Raw genomic sequence first — 14,050 nt, forward strand, 5'->3', positions numbered from 1 at the left:
TGGAACAGGTAAGTTTTATTTGGACTTCCAACTTGTTCAGAGAGCTCGGGGCCCCACTCCCCTCTCCAGTCCCCCTTCCCCATTCCCCCTCCCTAGGGGGACACTCAAGGTACAAGGCCATGTGTCTCTGGAGTCCTCAGCCCCTTCCCTGCCCCACACACCCCCTCACTCCCCTGCACTGAGGAGGGGGGGAGGGATGTGAGGAGGTGGGGGACCTGGAAGAGTTGGATCAGAAAGGTACATGCACTGACAGTGGCGTCCACTGCCTGCACCGGGCTGGGACCCGGGAGGGGCTTGCAGTGGAGGGGGGCGGACTCATCGTGGGGCGGCAGGCTCTTGCCATAGCAAGCTCCACACCTCAGCCCTGGGGACCCCCTGGCCTCCTGCTTACCCGTCCTTCTGAGGGTTCGACTCTGAGGTAGATTTCACAGAGGGAATGTGGGGCTCTGGGGTGTGGGAAGGGGGTTAGCTCTTTTGAAGTTGATCTCCACAGCACCCTGGGCCCATCCTCAGGTTCTGGATTGGGAGGCGGGGCTGATGACACCCACCCAGCTAACAGAGGCTGAGTCACACCCGGGCTCCAGGGCACCTGTGGTGTCGGGGCTTGAGTGGGGTCGGGGCGGAGGGAAGCATCTGCCTTAACAATCTGTGCCTCGGTGCTGGGGCTCCAGGAGGGGGGCATAGGCCTGGGAGGCTGGCACAGATAGTTCCCTAGCCTGACGGTCATGGCGCCTCAGGGCAGCCTCTTTAGGCTGGATGCTCCCAGTCCTCCAGGGTCCTCCCTCTCCTCTCCAGGGTGGGCAGAGGGGGAGAACAGGGTTGGCCTGCAGGGAACGGCGAGTCCCGACCTGGCCATGGGATGGAGGAACTGGCGTCAGTGTGCAGGGGAGGCTCTGAGACCCCACAGGGAGGCATTCCCTGGACAGAGCACAGCCTGAGAAAGACGGACATCTGGGGAGGTGCTAGGGGAGCTCCTGGAGTCTTTTGATACCCTCCCCTCCCCCAGGCCCAAGCACTAGACACCTTCTTGGATCCAACCGTTTGAAAACAGAAAGGCAGAGGGAGAGGCTGGGTGGGATATGCCCCTTCCCACCCCAGCCCTGATCCCCACCTCCCCAGCAGAAGCCAGGGAGCTGGGGAGAGCCTCAGCTGACCTGGGAAAAGCCAGGGCTGAGTGGTGCCTGGACCAGGGAAGATGGTGCACACGTTGACTCGATAGCTAGTGGAGGTATCTGGGGGTCGCAAGGGGCAGGGGCCCCCTACGAGATTCATGCAGCATTCAAAGTGAGTGAGAGTTTGGGGGTGATGGGAGAAGGTGAAGAAACAGCCAGTGGGTGGGGGAGGCACCCTAGATCTTGCTGTTCTCCAGGTGAGAGTCAATGTGTTTGATGAGGGCATCATCGGGGTACCCGACAGGGAAACCCAGTTGGCAGAGGGGGCAGCTGCGGATATCAGAGCCCACTGTCTCCATCAGCAGCTGTGGGGAGAGAAGGGAGTCATTTATGGTCCACAATCCTCCCTCATGGTCCCCACATCCCAACCTGCCCTTCCCTGGGACCTGAGGCAGGGATGGCTGCAGCATGCAGAAGGCATCTGGGCACCCCTTCTCCTGTACCACCCCCTTCCTCCCCCTCCCTGGCCACCTTCTACCAGTTCATCACCCACTGCCCCGACCCCCGGGCATAGTGTCCCCAGGAGGTGTGAATGGGGAGGTGGGTATGCTCAGCCCCCCAAGGCATCTGCGGTAATGAGGGAAGCCAAGACCCAGATACGCCCTCAGACTGACTAAGACACAGCTCTCAGATAACTCAAAGCAGTGGATAATCCTAAACAATGTACAACCCCAAAGTAATTTTCTGTCTGGCTTTGGAATATATTTTGGTCCTTTCAGGTGGCAAGATTTGGCTCTGACATCCAGGAAACTCATTATTTCAGTGAAACGATACAGCCGTGAGATAGGGCTGTCTTCTAGGACAGACAGAAAGGGGCAGGGGCTCTGAGGCCTGATGGACAGAACTGGATGAGCAGGCCTGTCCCTGTCCGGAACCAAGACCCATGGCATCAGCATAGCCTCCGTCACCAAGTAACAGCAGATGTTTACTACTGAGCCAGGCACTGTGCAAGAATGCTTTGGGCTCACTGCCTCCCTCTTAAGAACTCTCTAATGGAATTAGATAATAAATCATTGACCTCATTTTTGCAGATGAGAAAACTGAAGGCCAAGAAGATAAGTAACTTGCCGGAGGTCCCAAAGCTACTAAGTGGTGGAATCCAGAATCAAAGCCAGGACTGTCACTCTAAAGACCCGGGCCTTTAACCGTGAAACTGAACAAGTTTTAACGGTGTGGGCCCCAATTCATGCCAACAAAAGGCCGCTGGAGAGAGAGGGGTTGCTGCGCCCCGGGAAGGGGGCGGTAACAAAGGAAGGGAGCCCCGCCCATCAATCAGGCGTGAAGAGGGCGGCGGGCCCCCACCCCGCGGCCCCCCACCCCCCGCCGGGTCTGAGGCACGTGCCCGCGCACGTGCCCACTCACGTTGATGGACGGCCAGGACTGCGCGTGCTCGGCGTGGGTGTAGGCGGTGGCGGCGGGCGACTCCGGGATGGGGAAGCCAGCGCAGAACGAGGCGCAGCGGATGGCGCCAGCCTCCGGGCTGGGCGGGCTGGGCGGGCTGGCGGGCACGGCCCACTCCTCCTCCTCCGACGGCTGCTTCTCGAAGCGCAGGCGGATGCCCTCGAAGGCGCGCCGTGGGCTGAGGGGCCGGCCGGGGCCGTAGAGCTCGCTGCCGTAGGCCCGCGGCTTGGGCAGCGTGGCCGCCTCGGCCTGCAGCCAGGGCGGGGAGGCGCCCGCGTAGCCCGCGCCCTCCGCCATCTCCGAGTAGCTGCGCCGGCCCTGGAAGCCGGCCTTCACGTGGTGGCTGGGCGGCTTGGCGTAGGCTCGCTCGCCCAGTGTCCTCTCCCCGGGCGGCGGGGGTGGTGGGGGCCGGGGCTGCGGGGCCGGGCAGGCGGGAGGCCCTGGGGAGCGGCACTGCGGGCTGGGGGACTGGCATGGCGGCGGCACCGGCGAGCGGCGCTGCGGGACGGGCGACGGGCAGGAGGGCGAGGCCGGCGAGCGGCGCTGCTGGGGCGAAGGGCAGGGGGGCCCGGGAGAGCGGCGCTGGGGGACGGGGGACTGGCACGGGGGGCAAGGGGGCGCCGCTCGGGCCGGCGGGGAGTGCGAGGGACACTGGGGGGCCGGGGAGTGGCGCTGCGACAGCGGCGAGTGCCTCTGGCCTAGAAGAGAAGGGGGACAGTGGTGGGGAGAGAAGACGTCAGAACTGGGGAAACAGGGCCTTGCCGGCGACCAGTGCCCACCCACTCTCCGAACGGGAGTGGAAAAGGCCTGGGCACGGGGGAAGGAAGTGAAGGGTGGTCCCCGGACGCAGGACGGTGGCCATAGCTATCCCCTCCTTCCGGGTCCAGCTCCAGGCCTCCCCTGCCCCATCTCACCGCCACTCCGAGCCTGCTCCTGCAGCAGAGTCCTCAGGATCCTCCCCTGCAGGGAACTCAACTCCCGAAGCCGGCCCAGCTCCTCTGTCAGCTCCGTGTAAGCCAGCGCCAAATTCACCCTGAAGGACACCCAGTCACCCAGGTCAAGGCTTGACCCCAGCCTGCCCTGACCCTGAGGTCAGAGGGCAGGGAGTGGGGGAGAGGAGAAGGGAAATGGGTTCACTGCCACAGCTGTGGAGAACTGCCTCTGCCCCACATCTGGCCCTCCCCTCCCCTCCCAGGCCCTCCTAGCCCCGCTGCAGAAATTCTCTTGGGCTTTGAGGGCCACCTCAAACGGAACTTCTTCCAGGGACCCCTCCCCCGACCCCGAGCCTTACCTTGGTTTAGGGCAGTGGTTCCCAGACTATGGGCTGGGGATAGAGAGCTCAGTGATATCAAGGGATCCCTGAGATTGTGTATTCACTGAGCCTTGTCTGTGGCCTGAACACACCTCATACAGGTATGTGTGAATGTTTTTCTAATCTGTGCAGAAGCTGTGGTGACAAATAAAACACAGATTCATCAAAAAGCTGCACTGAATTTATAGTAGGTTTTGTCCCTGTGAATTTTCTCAAAGAGCTCATGGTAATAGTTTAAGTGCAATCTGTGTATTGGGGGCAGGGGCTGCCTGAGGAGTCCTCACCTTTGAAAGATCAGGGATCACTGCTGCACAGCCTATGAAGAGCTCCATTCCATAAGTGAAGACATGGCCTTCTAGCTTGGCAGAGGTGCCAACTGATAAACTTGAACCCAAGTCTGCCTATTTCCAGGTCCACTGCTCTTGCTTCCACCTCAAAGCTGCCTCTGAGCTCGATTCAGCCTTGCAACTCCCAGGATCATCAGGGAACCCTTTACATGGAGCTGTTGTGCACTGAACACCTCCAGGGGGCGCCACTCACATTAAGCACCTAACAAAAGTTGCCTTGTTCTGGAACTTCACTGGGAGTTCCTCAAAGTTGCGGTCTATATCACTGTATTCGTATTCCCAGCATCTTGTCCAGGGTCTGGTACCCAGGAGCTGTTCAGTAAGTGAATATTGAATTGAGCCTCTCTATCCATTTTTCTCTCTTCCCTTTTTTTCCTCGCACTTCATGCTCAGGCCTCCTGGGCACCCACCCTCATGGAGCTGGAACAGACTTAGCAAAGACTTCAACCACTTCCTTTTCTCTTCCTTTTTCTTTGGGTCCCTGTGACCCAGAATCACTGAAGGTTATCATTCTCAACACTGCCCCTCCCCTCTCTCCCACCCCAGCCTGCACACCTCCAGGGAGCCTGTCTTGATGTCACATGAGGCTCTGCCATGGCCTTGGGTCACTGCTTTCATCTCTGATCTGGGGTTGGACCAATCCTGGGAAGCAGGGGATTTTGTTTCCTCAGATCTTGCCTCCTCAATCCAGAAGGGACTCTGGAACTTTGTGGAAGTTGGAGCTGGAGGGAAGTGGCAGGCAGAGGCTTGGCCAGTCCAGAGGGATTTCCTCACAGGGGAGGCCCTATTGCCCCAGTAGCTGAAGGGCCCTGGGCAGCAAGGAGAGGAGGGTGGAGGCAGTTCTCCAGACCCTGGGGGCCCTGTCCTCATCCCATGGTAATGGACGTGTGAGAGAGGATGTATGTGAATGGGAGGGAATGAAGGGAGGTGTGAGACCACTGTGATGGGTGTGAGGAACAGGGTGAGAGAGAGAGTGTGTGTGTGTGACCCCGGAGAAAAGGAGGGGAAGTCATGAGGTTAGGGCTTCAGAGGGCAGGAAAAGCCGAGGTGCAGAGGGTAGATGATGACTGAACTCCCTCGCTCTCTACTCACTGGCGGGCTCTCTCGCGCCAATCCTGGGGCAGAGCTGGGTGGAAGGGGGAGCCCCTCCCACAACAAAGCTATTTTTAACCCATTTGGACCAAAGCCAAATTCTTGCAAACAGGCTGGGATTCTGGGGGACAAGCCCACTTCTAAAGGCAGGAGAGTGCCCTCTACCAGTCTGATGGTGGACAGGGATGGACAGGAGCAGAGAGGAGGGAGTCCTTTTGGGAGCCCTGGCCAAGGTGCTGCAGCCTCTATCCCACCACATCTCAGCCGTCGTGTGTCCTATGTTCCCCCACGCTCTTCTTCAGCATGGGGAGAAATGGCATTGCCTTCATCAGACTGGGAGGCCAGTCTGTGTCCCACATTAAATTGGGGACTTCCCAGCAGGAGGCTCCCCTCTTCAAACCGAGGGAATCTGAGGGCAGGAGCTGCGTCTCCCCCGCTCAGACTGGGGGCTTTTGGAGGACTGTGCTAGCCCCTCAGGGGTGGGGGCAGGGGGGTGCCCAGCCCTGGGCAGGGCACTGATGGAACATCCTCTCTGACCGAGCAACCACAATTTCTCTCCCTGTCCGCCTTCACTGCTGTATCTCAGGTGACAGATACAGGCTGTCGCCTTCACACCCTGCCTTAGCGATCTCACCTGCCACACTCAGTTGCCAAGCTCCATGTCTCCCCGCTTGCCTTCTTCCCCATATCAGGAGCTACCCCAGTTTCCACCGCCCAGCTCCTGGCACCCTCCTCGCAGCAAAACAGGGCAAGAGGAAATGGAACGGAGAAGGCCCTGGCCCAAAATGCCCAGCCCCTCTTCCAGCTCTGACCCTGTGTCCTCCTGGAGCTCCAGGCAGCCCTTGCAATGACCTCTGAGACCCCGGGCAAGGTGGGGGGACCTGACCTCCTGATGCCCCATGGCCCTGTGGGACCTCCCCCTTCATTGGGCGTCTCTCTCTCTTCCCACCTCAAGATGCTCAGGCCCAGGCTACTAAATGCTCTAACAACCCGAATGACTCCCATTAGAAAACACTGCCAATTCAGTGGAAAAAAATCTCACTTCACAACACAACCAAGAGTCGCACACGTGCACCTGAATACACATTCCACTTCCTGGCTTCCTGGCCCACACCTGAGTGCTATTTTCCACCATCACAGCTGTCTGGGAAGGATGGGTCAGGTGAACGGCAGCAGACGGCTGCATTTGGGTGCTTCTTCATTGCTTAAATTATGGGGGAAAATCCTGTCTGAGTCTCTCAGAACTTGGGAAGGACTCAGGGAGAAAAGAGTCATAAATAATCTGTATGAGCCCTTATGGGCCAGGCATTGTGCTAAGAATTTAATCTTCACAACAACCCTACAGTGTGACCACTCTTATTATCTCCATCCGAACAGATGAGAAAACTGAAGCTTACAGAGGTTAAGTCACTTGACCAAAGCCATAAAGCCCAGTAATAGTGGAGTTGCTGGAATGGGAGCTCCCGTCTCCTGGACTCCAAAGTTGAGGCTACTGACCACTAAGCTATCTACTGCCTTCCAAAAGGATCAGGGAACGGGGGAAAGGAGAGGTGGGAAGGCAGCAGAGGGAAAGAGGAGGAGGAGGAGGAAGAGGCTGGGGACCTGCGAAGTGGCCTGGGAGCCCTGAGCATCACCAGCCCTGCCCTGGGAGGGGAGAGGAAGGCGCTAGACACGTGTGGAAGTGGAAGGACAGAGTTTATATTAAGAGGCCGGGTCAAGGTCACAGAGCAGTGGTGGCACAGAGCAGGGATGCAAACAGGCTCTTGGCACCTCAGCCTGCTGCGCTGGCACCTTCGGAAGAGCCACAGTGCAAATGGCAGCGTTGGCAGGAAAGAGGGCTCCCACCACTGCAAACCTTTCCACCCTTTGTTGACTTATCCTTTCATTCATTCTTTCCACGAATAATTGAGGGGGCTCAAAAATTCATCTGGAAACAATCATCTTCACTGTTATTGACAAAGCAACTGAGATGAGAAAGGTTAGAGACCTAAGCGTCTGCCTCTGTAAAAGGCCTCTTTCTGCCCCAAACCAGCTGGGAGACACGTCCGAGTGCAGTGTCTTCCCCAGGGAGGTTCACTTGGGTGCCCTGTGCTGCGCTGCAGCCTCTGTGAGGATGCGGATTTGGATGCAGACGCAGATGCGGCAGGGTCGAAATTCAGACCAGCACTGGGTCATGGGATTAGAACGAGGGATGGATGGGCTCAAGGTCAGGATTAAGGCTGGGGTCGGGGTCAGATTAGTTCATTTTCAGTCAGGATTGTAGATGGAGCTGGGGGCAGGATGAGGGATAGGGTTACAGGGAGGGATGGGATCAGTATTAGGGATACGACCGGGGTAAGGATCAGAGCTGGTCATGTGGTCAGAATCCCTGGCTGACAGAATCAGCAGGAAAACAGAAATCCAGCATCCCCACCCCCTCCATCCTTGCCCATAGCTGCCCCCTGCTGCCCCCAGCCACCTCACCCCCGCGGGGGAATTGAGGGACCCAACTTTCCACCACCCACAGGCACACCCAGCATTAGTCTTCCCACCCGGCCCGACCCTCAGGGAGGGGACCACAGGCACCGGGCCGTGGAGGGACTTGAGGTTGTGGGCCGGGGGAGGAGGAAGTCGCATGCAACAACCCAGCGCTCCACCACTTCCTTTCAGGCGCCTTGAGCCCCTTCACTCTCCTCGGCCAGCTATGACTTGCGGTCCACAGAGCCCAGCTCTTCATGGCAGCCCCTGCCATGCTTCCAGCTCAGCCAGATGTTCTCTGTGTCTAGAAAGCCTCCTCAGATACAACCAAACCGAGAGGCTCACAGCAGGGCTAGGAACCAGGGTCCCCATTTCGGTTGGGGGGGCCCACACATCCCAGTTTGCCCAGGGCTGTCCTGGTTCACAGGAGTCACCTGGCATAATTATTAATAGGGCCCCCTTTCACTTTTAAAAATGATCAGGTTTAGTCAACAAATCATCTGGCTGCCCCTCATATAAGGACCTCCTACTTGGATAAGAATGTGAACCAGAAAAACACCACAAGGTACCGTCACCCCACCTGCTCAGGACCTGTTTGGAATTTGCACTTAACTTCTCTGATTACTTCTTTGTAACCTTGGTTTGCTCAGCTGTAAAAGGGGACAATACTGTCACATTTTGGTGAGAGACAAATGAGATTTTGTAGGTAAACTGCCTCGTAGAGTGTCTGCTGTGGATGAAGACTCAGGGAAGCACCTAGGAGACGGGTGGAGAAAGGGGGAAACCAGTTTTGATCCTTTTCTAGAGATACCAGCTCAGTGAGCTTGGTTTGAATGAGGGGAGGACGTGGAGTTCCCCATCGAGGGAGAGAGCGTGGGTAAGAGCTGCTCTCTGCCTCCCTGGCAGGGAAAGGGTCAGAGACAGTTCAAAGCCCACCAACCCCTCAGACCACAATTAGGTGGGCGTGGTGGGCCCCTACTTCAGAACCCCTCCCCACCCTTGGGGAGCCCCGAGGCTGCAAGTGCTCAGGGCTTAATTCCTGTGGGCCGGGTACCCAGGCTGAAGGAAATTTGAAAGAAAGGAAGTAGGGAGGGTGAGAAGCGTGAAGGGGGAGGCCCTGGGCCCGCTGGTTCTGGGGCATGAGACTAAGCTCAGGGTACACGGGGGTCTCCGACTTCCGTCCTGACTCCCCCCCACAACTCTGCCCTTGACCTCCGTGCAGAGTTTCCATCCTCTCTCTCCGAGTTCACACTTCTCCCCCACCACTAACCGCAGCCCACGCAGAGGCTTGTGGGTGGAGAGAGGGGTGGGGGGTGGGCGGAAAAGCACCCAGGCTACAACACTGAGCCCCCCACGTTGGGGAGAAAGGCCTCTAGTCCCCCCCCATCACTCATACTGAATCCCCATCTTCTCACAGGGTGCTCCCCTCATGGATGAACCCCCTCCCTCACTGGCCCTCATTCCCCTGACGGAGCCCCCTCAAGGAGCCCCCTCTCCACAATCTCCCTTCCACCCTCAGCGCTGGCCACACCCTCAGGAAGGCCGCACTCAGGACCTGTGACCCCGAGTGGGGCCCAGAGGGAAGGAGGCCATGGGTTCTGCACCTCTCACTTGGCTGGGACCCTCCTGGGGTCCTCAGCTCCCTGCACATTCTCAGGAGCAGGTGGTCTCCACTCCTACCTCCTCCTTCATTATTGCCTTTGGCCCGCGAGTCACCCTCAGCGGCTCTTCCTCTGGGGCAATTCGTCCCCCTGGGCACCGACCACCAGATGCTGGGCTGACCGAACAGCAGGGAAATCTTGACCGGAGGTCAGACCTGGAGGGTGGCAGTCCGGTCTGGGTGCCCATTTTCAGAGGCACATTGATAACCTGGACCTGTGAGCCAGGGGCTGGGATGGGAGGGACTGGAAGCCTTGGGGCTGGGGCTGCGTCCCAGGACTGCCCCCTCAGCACCTGGGGGACTCACTGAGGGGAATTAATAGAGGCGGTGGCAGTACAAGTGAGGGCGTGTGAACAGCCAGGACTCCCACGGTGAAACTGGCCACCTGGAGGCATCCACACAGAGACGGGGGAGCACCTCTCGGGGGTACACAGGGTTCCCACAGAGGACTCGGCTGGACTCAGGAAGCTCTGTGGCTCCCTCTTTAGCCTTCACACCTCCATCTGGATAACCCACCCCTGCAATCCTCTCCTAGGAAGGTCCACATATAAAATTCCCACTAGCCTGGAGGCTTAGGCAGAAGTAGAAAGAAAAGGAGGGGCTGGTGGGGGGAAAGGAGCTGGAGTAGATGACTGAGGCCTCCTCAGGTGGGAGGACGGGGAGGGAGCACTCGGGAAGCGGCTTATTACCAAAAGGAGCTGAGTTTATAAGAAAATAAAACTACCGGGGGAGGGAGGACTTCCTCTGAGAATTAACTCTTGCCAAGCTGAGGCTATCCAGAGATGCTTGGCCTGAAAAGAAGTGTGAAGCTGGGCAGGCAGGGCCCAGCCGGCTCTACGGGTAGACGTCCAGGAGGCCCTGATGCAGAGCCCAAGCCATGGAGACCGAGGGGAGGAGCTGGAGGTCACCTCAGGTAGGAGCAGCCCCGGAGCAGAGCCCAGCTCCCTCTGGCCAAAGGGACAGGGTCGGGGCGGGTGGGGGTGCCTTGGGGTGCGAAGGAAAAGCGGCTGTCCGGGCCAGAATTAGTGGCATAGACGATATGACCTCCAAAAGCATCTGCGGGAGGGGTTCTCTTCTACTCACTCGCTCACGTGGCCCCTTGGGACCCACCCCCCCTTTTCTGCCTCCCCCACATCACCTTCTGCCACTTCTCCCAGCAACGACGGACCTCTGAGGCCATGAGGGAAACCTGGGGCCAGATTAGGTGAAGTGGACAAAGCTAAGCCACTCGGCATCCCAAGAGGGGTCCCTGAGATTCGAAACCTGGCTGTTCGGACTCCAGCCAAAAAAAATCCTCTCTCTGGGTTCAACCAATTGAGGGAGGCTTCACTGCTGGTCTTCTAAGAGGGAGTAGGATTCAGTGAGCCATAAAGGGCCCCACGGTGTGACTTTAGGGGCAAGCTATGATTCTAGAATGTGTGTGTGTGTGTGTGTGTGTGTGTGTGTGTGTGTGCGCGCTTTCCGGGTCTGGGTACACAGGCTAGGATGGACCCTGAGCCCCAGCCACAAGCTAGGGTGGACCCTCTCTGCAGAGGCCCCTAACAGCTGAGGGGTCCCGCCCATCAGTCCCACACACTGGGTTCTCACTCCCCAGCTATCACAGCCCCACCCAGGCCCTCACCCCAGGGTGCAGAGGGAGGTGAGAGGTACCCCCAACTGGCCAGAAGCCAGGAGGAAGGTGAGGAGGGAGCCTGCTGGGAGGAGGACCGGGGGTCCTGGGGCTGGGTGTGTGGTGTGGTGGAGGGTTAGCTCCTGCCCTTGCTGGGCCTCAGTCTTCCCCTCTGATGAAAGTAGGGAGTCTGTGCCACACGTCTCATCTTAGGGGAGAAGGCTTAGGCGGAAGGAGGTTTGTGCTCTGTTTCTCAGAAAGTGGGAGAGGACGAGTTCGGGTGCGGATGTGAAAGGCACCAGGCTCACTGCTGCCAGGCTGCGCTCACCCTCTCCCTGGCTGCCCAATGCTGCCCCGGAGGCCCCGCTACTAGGCTTCACCCTGACATAGCTCCCTCCCCACCTACTGCTGCCTCTCTTTAATGGCAGGATCCCCAAGAGACACCCCAGCATAATACGTTCTAATTCCCTGCATGCTGCTGTATGAACTCAAGGAAGTCCATCCTCTCCTAAGCCTCAGCTTTCTCTCTCCTGAGATAGGAGACGAGGCACCACAAATCCTAAAAGAGACCATCTCCTTCCTCCTTGTCAGGGAGGACAGGGTTAACCCAAGCGGCTGGGCCTTGTTACTGGGATAGAAAATGGGCTCCAGAGAGGCGCCCAAACTCACCAGGGGACACTGAACATAGCAGCAAAGCTTCTGAGAAAGTCTCTCTCAACACCTGACACCTCAAGAAGACACAGGCCTGGGTGCCAGAGGAAAGCAAAGGGTACCTCCCAGAACCTGAGCACCTCCAGAAGCTCGCCTTCTTCCTGTGAAGGGTGCAGAGCCACACAAGCAACCCGACAGCGTGGAAGAGAGATCCCCCAAACAGTGTGCAGGGGGAGGAGAGAATCAAAGGGGGAACCTGGAAAATGCCATCCCCGGGGGTGCAGAGGTTAAGAGGAGGAGGATTACAGAGTGACTTACTGATCATCCCCAACTCTTTTCACCCACGCCATGTCGCGCTCTGACTGGTTGGAGGCCAGATCCTAAGGGAAAGATCGAGCAGTCAGACCCCAACCTCACCTTGCCTGAACTTCCCTTCTTTACCATTCCCAGGGCTGGTCTGTACTCAGTGAGGAAGTCCCAGATCTCTAAAGTCGTTTCCAGCAGCCCCCAGACCTTCAAGGAGCTCTGCAGGTGCCAGAGCAGGGACCCCAGGTCAGCGCCCCCCCCCCCTTTTTACCTGGGCCCGGGTCTCCTGCAGCTGCTTCAGCTCCCCCTGCAGCCGCTCACACTCAGCCTGGAGCTGCTCCTCCCGAAGCTGAGCCCCCCGGGCCTCTCCCTGGGCAGCCTCCAGAGCCTCTTCTAGCTGCCGCCGCTCCAGCTCACTCATACTCGGCGTGGGGCCTGGCCAGCCTGCCGGTAGAGGAAAGGACAATGTCAGGCTGGAACCAGCTGCCGGACACCCTCCACCCACTCCCAGATCAATACAAAGTGAAACGGGTGAGAACTGCAGCGTGAAGGATCCAAGAGAGACATCCAGAGGGTAGATATCCCAGGATGAGAGAGAGACCTCTACTGAGGGCAGAGGGGAACAGTGGGCTGAGCCGCTTTTTCTAATCTTTCTGGTGGCCAGGGGAGAAATAAGACGGGCTCTGGAACGGTTTCCCCAGCCAGACTCAAGTCTGAAAGCATCCTCAGGGGCCTCTCCTAATCACAACGGAAGACAGGCGGAGGGGACTCTGGGTGGGGCCGCCCTCTGCCGGCACATACAGGAATTGCATGGGAGAGCCTGGGAATGAAGGAGTTAAGGGTGGGGGGATGCCAGTGGGAGAAACTGGGGTAATAGTTGATGAGGTGAGGGGACAGTTGGTAAGGAGGGATGAGGTGATTATGGGAGAAGTTTAAGACATTGTAACGGGGTGCTGACTACCAGTCTGAAACACTGGAGGTGTCCAATAGTGTTGAAATGGGGGGCTGGCTTGGGAACTTCAGAGTATGGAAATCAGGGGTGGCTGAGATCTCACCGTGACTCAAGCCAGATCCGCCTCTTAGTGCCAAGTAGTGCAGGTCCAGATCAGCACAGGGCGGGGCAGGGGCAGGTGGGGGGCTCAGGCTGGGGAAGGCTGCATCCCGGAGGCCTTGTTGCTGCCGCAGCTGCTGCTCCAAACCACAGATCTGCCGCAGGTGGGTCTCCACCAGGGCCCGCTATGGGGGGGAAACAAAGGGGTGAGGATCTGCATCAGGTCAGGGCACACCTGTGGGCCGCCCAAACCCAGAACTTCTCCATGTCTGGGTATCCATCACCCCCCTAAACTGAGCAGAGACCCCAGGTCACATATCCCAACTCCACTCTCCAAGTGGCCATGAGTCTCCTCTCCCAGCAACTGCAATGCAGATGTTTCTGGCTACTGCCCCTTGCAAGGTCAGAGTTAATGCCTCTTCCTTGTCACTAACATGCAGACACACTTATAAGAACACTCAGCCTCCTGTCCAGACACCACCACACCCTCAGGAGCATAATAATTTCCATTTTCATATGTCACTTAACCACTCTGGGCTTCACCTACCTCACCTATAACACGGAGCTAACCACACCTACCTCTTAAGTAAGTTTGTTACGAGGATTAGAATGAGTAAATATATCTAAAGAGATAAGAACGATGCCTGGCACAGTTAAGTGCCATTAAGTGTTTGTGATTGTTAAGTCAAAGCATTTTTTACACAAATGCCCAACAGCTCAGCAATGTTGTTATTTGCCCCACTTTTCACAGGCAGGACAGAGGCTAAGTGACTTGACCCAGCTCACAGCTAGGAGTCAGCAAGAGACCATGCCTCCTGATTCCAACACCTGCCCACCTGCTCACATGCATGGCTATACCCTGACTCAGAATCACACACAGGCCAAGGCCCATCCCAGCAGCCACGAACACTTTCAGTCACCTCTGCCCTCACCCACACAGCCTTCCAGCTCAGTGCTATAGGTGCAGGGTCAACGCAGCGTGAGCACCAACA

At 58.0% G+C, this 14,050-nt stretch overlaps 1 protein-coding gene across 5 annotated transcripts in view; it reads right to left on the reverse strand.

Moving 5' to 3' along the window:
- Positions 1–14,050, reverse strand: part of TBKBP1 (TBK1 binding protein 1) — a 17,473-nt gene continuing 3,423 nt past the window's right edge. For 4 of the 5 annotated variants that reach the window (XM_033847312.2, XM_033847311.2, XM_033847310.2 and 1 more), the window contains 7 exons: positions 13,063–13,243; positions 12,279–12,451; positions 12,020–12,081; positions 9,462–9,597; positions 3,488–3,606; positions 2,535–3,271; positions 1–1,477 (listed from right to left, as the gene is read on the reverse strand). In XM_033847312.2, coding sequence (XP_033703203.1) covers positions 1,452–1,477; positions 2,535–3,271; positions 3,488–3,606; positions 9,462–9,597; positions 12,020–12,081; positions 12,279–12,451; positions 13,063–13,243 — 1,434 coding nt within the window. In that variant the 3' untranslated portion in view covers positions 1–1,451. The remainder of the gene's footprint in view (positions 1,478–2,534; positions 3,272–3,487; positions 3,607–9,461; positions 9,598–12,019; positions 12,082–12,278; positions 12,452–13,062; positions 13,244–14,050) is intronic. The other variant, XM_033847309.2, reaches the window with a different exon arrangement.

The sequence above is a fragment of the Tursiops truncatus genome, chromosome 20 (assembly GCF_011762595.2).
Source record: "Tursiops truncatus isolate mTurTru1 chromosome 20, mTurTru1.mat.Y, whole genome shotgun sequence".
In the NCBI taxonomy this organism is placed as follows: domain Eukaryota; kingdom Metazoa; phylum Chordata; class Mammalia; order Artiodactyla; family Delphinidae; genus Tursiops; species Tursiops truncatus.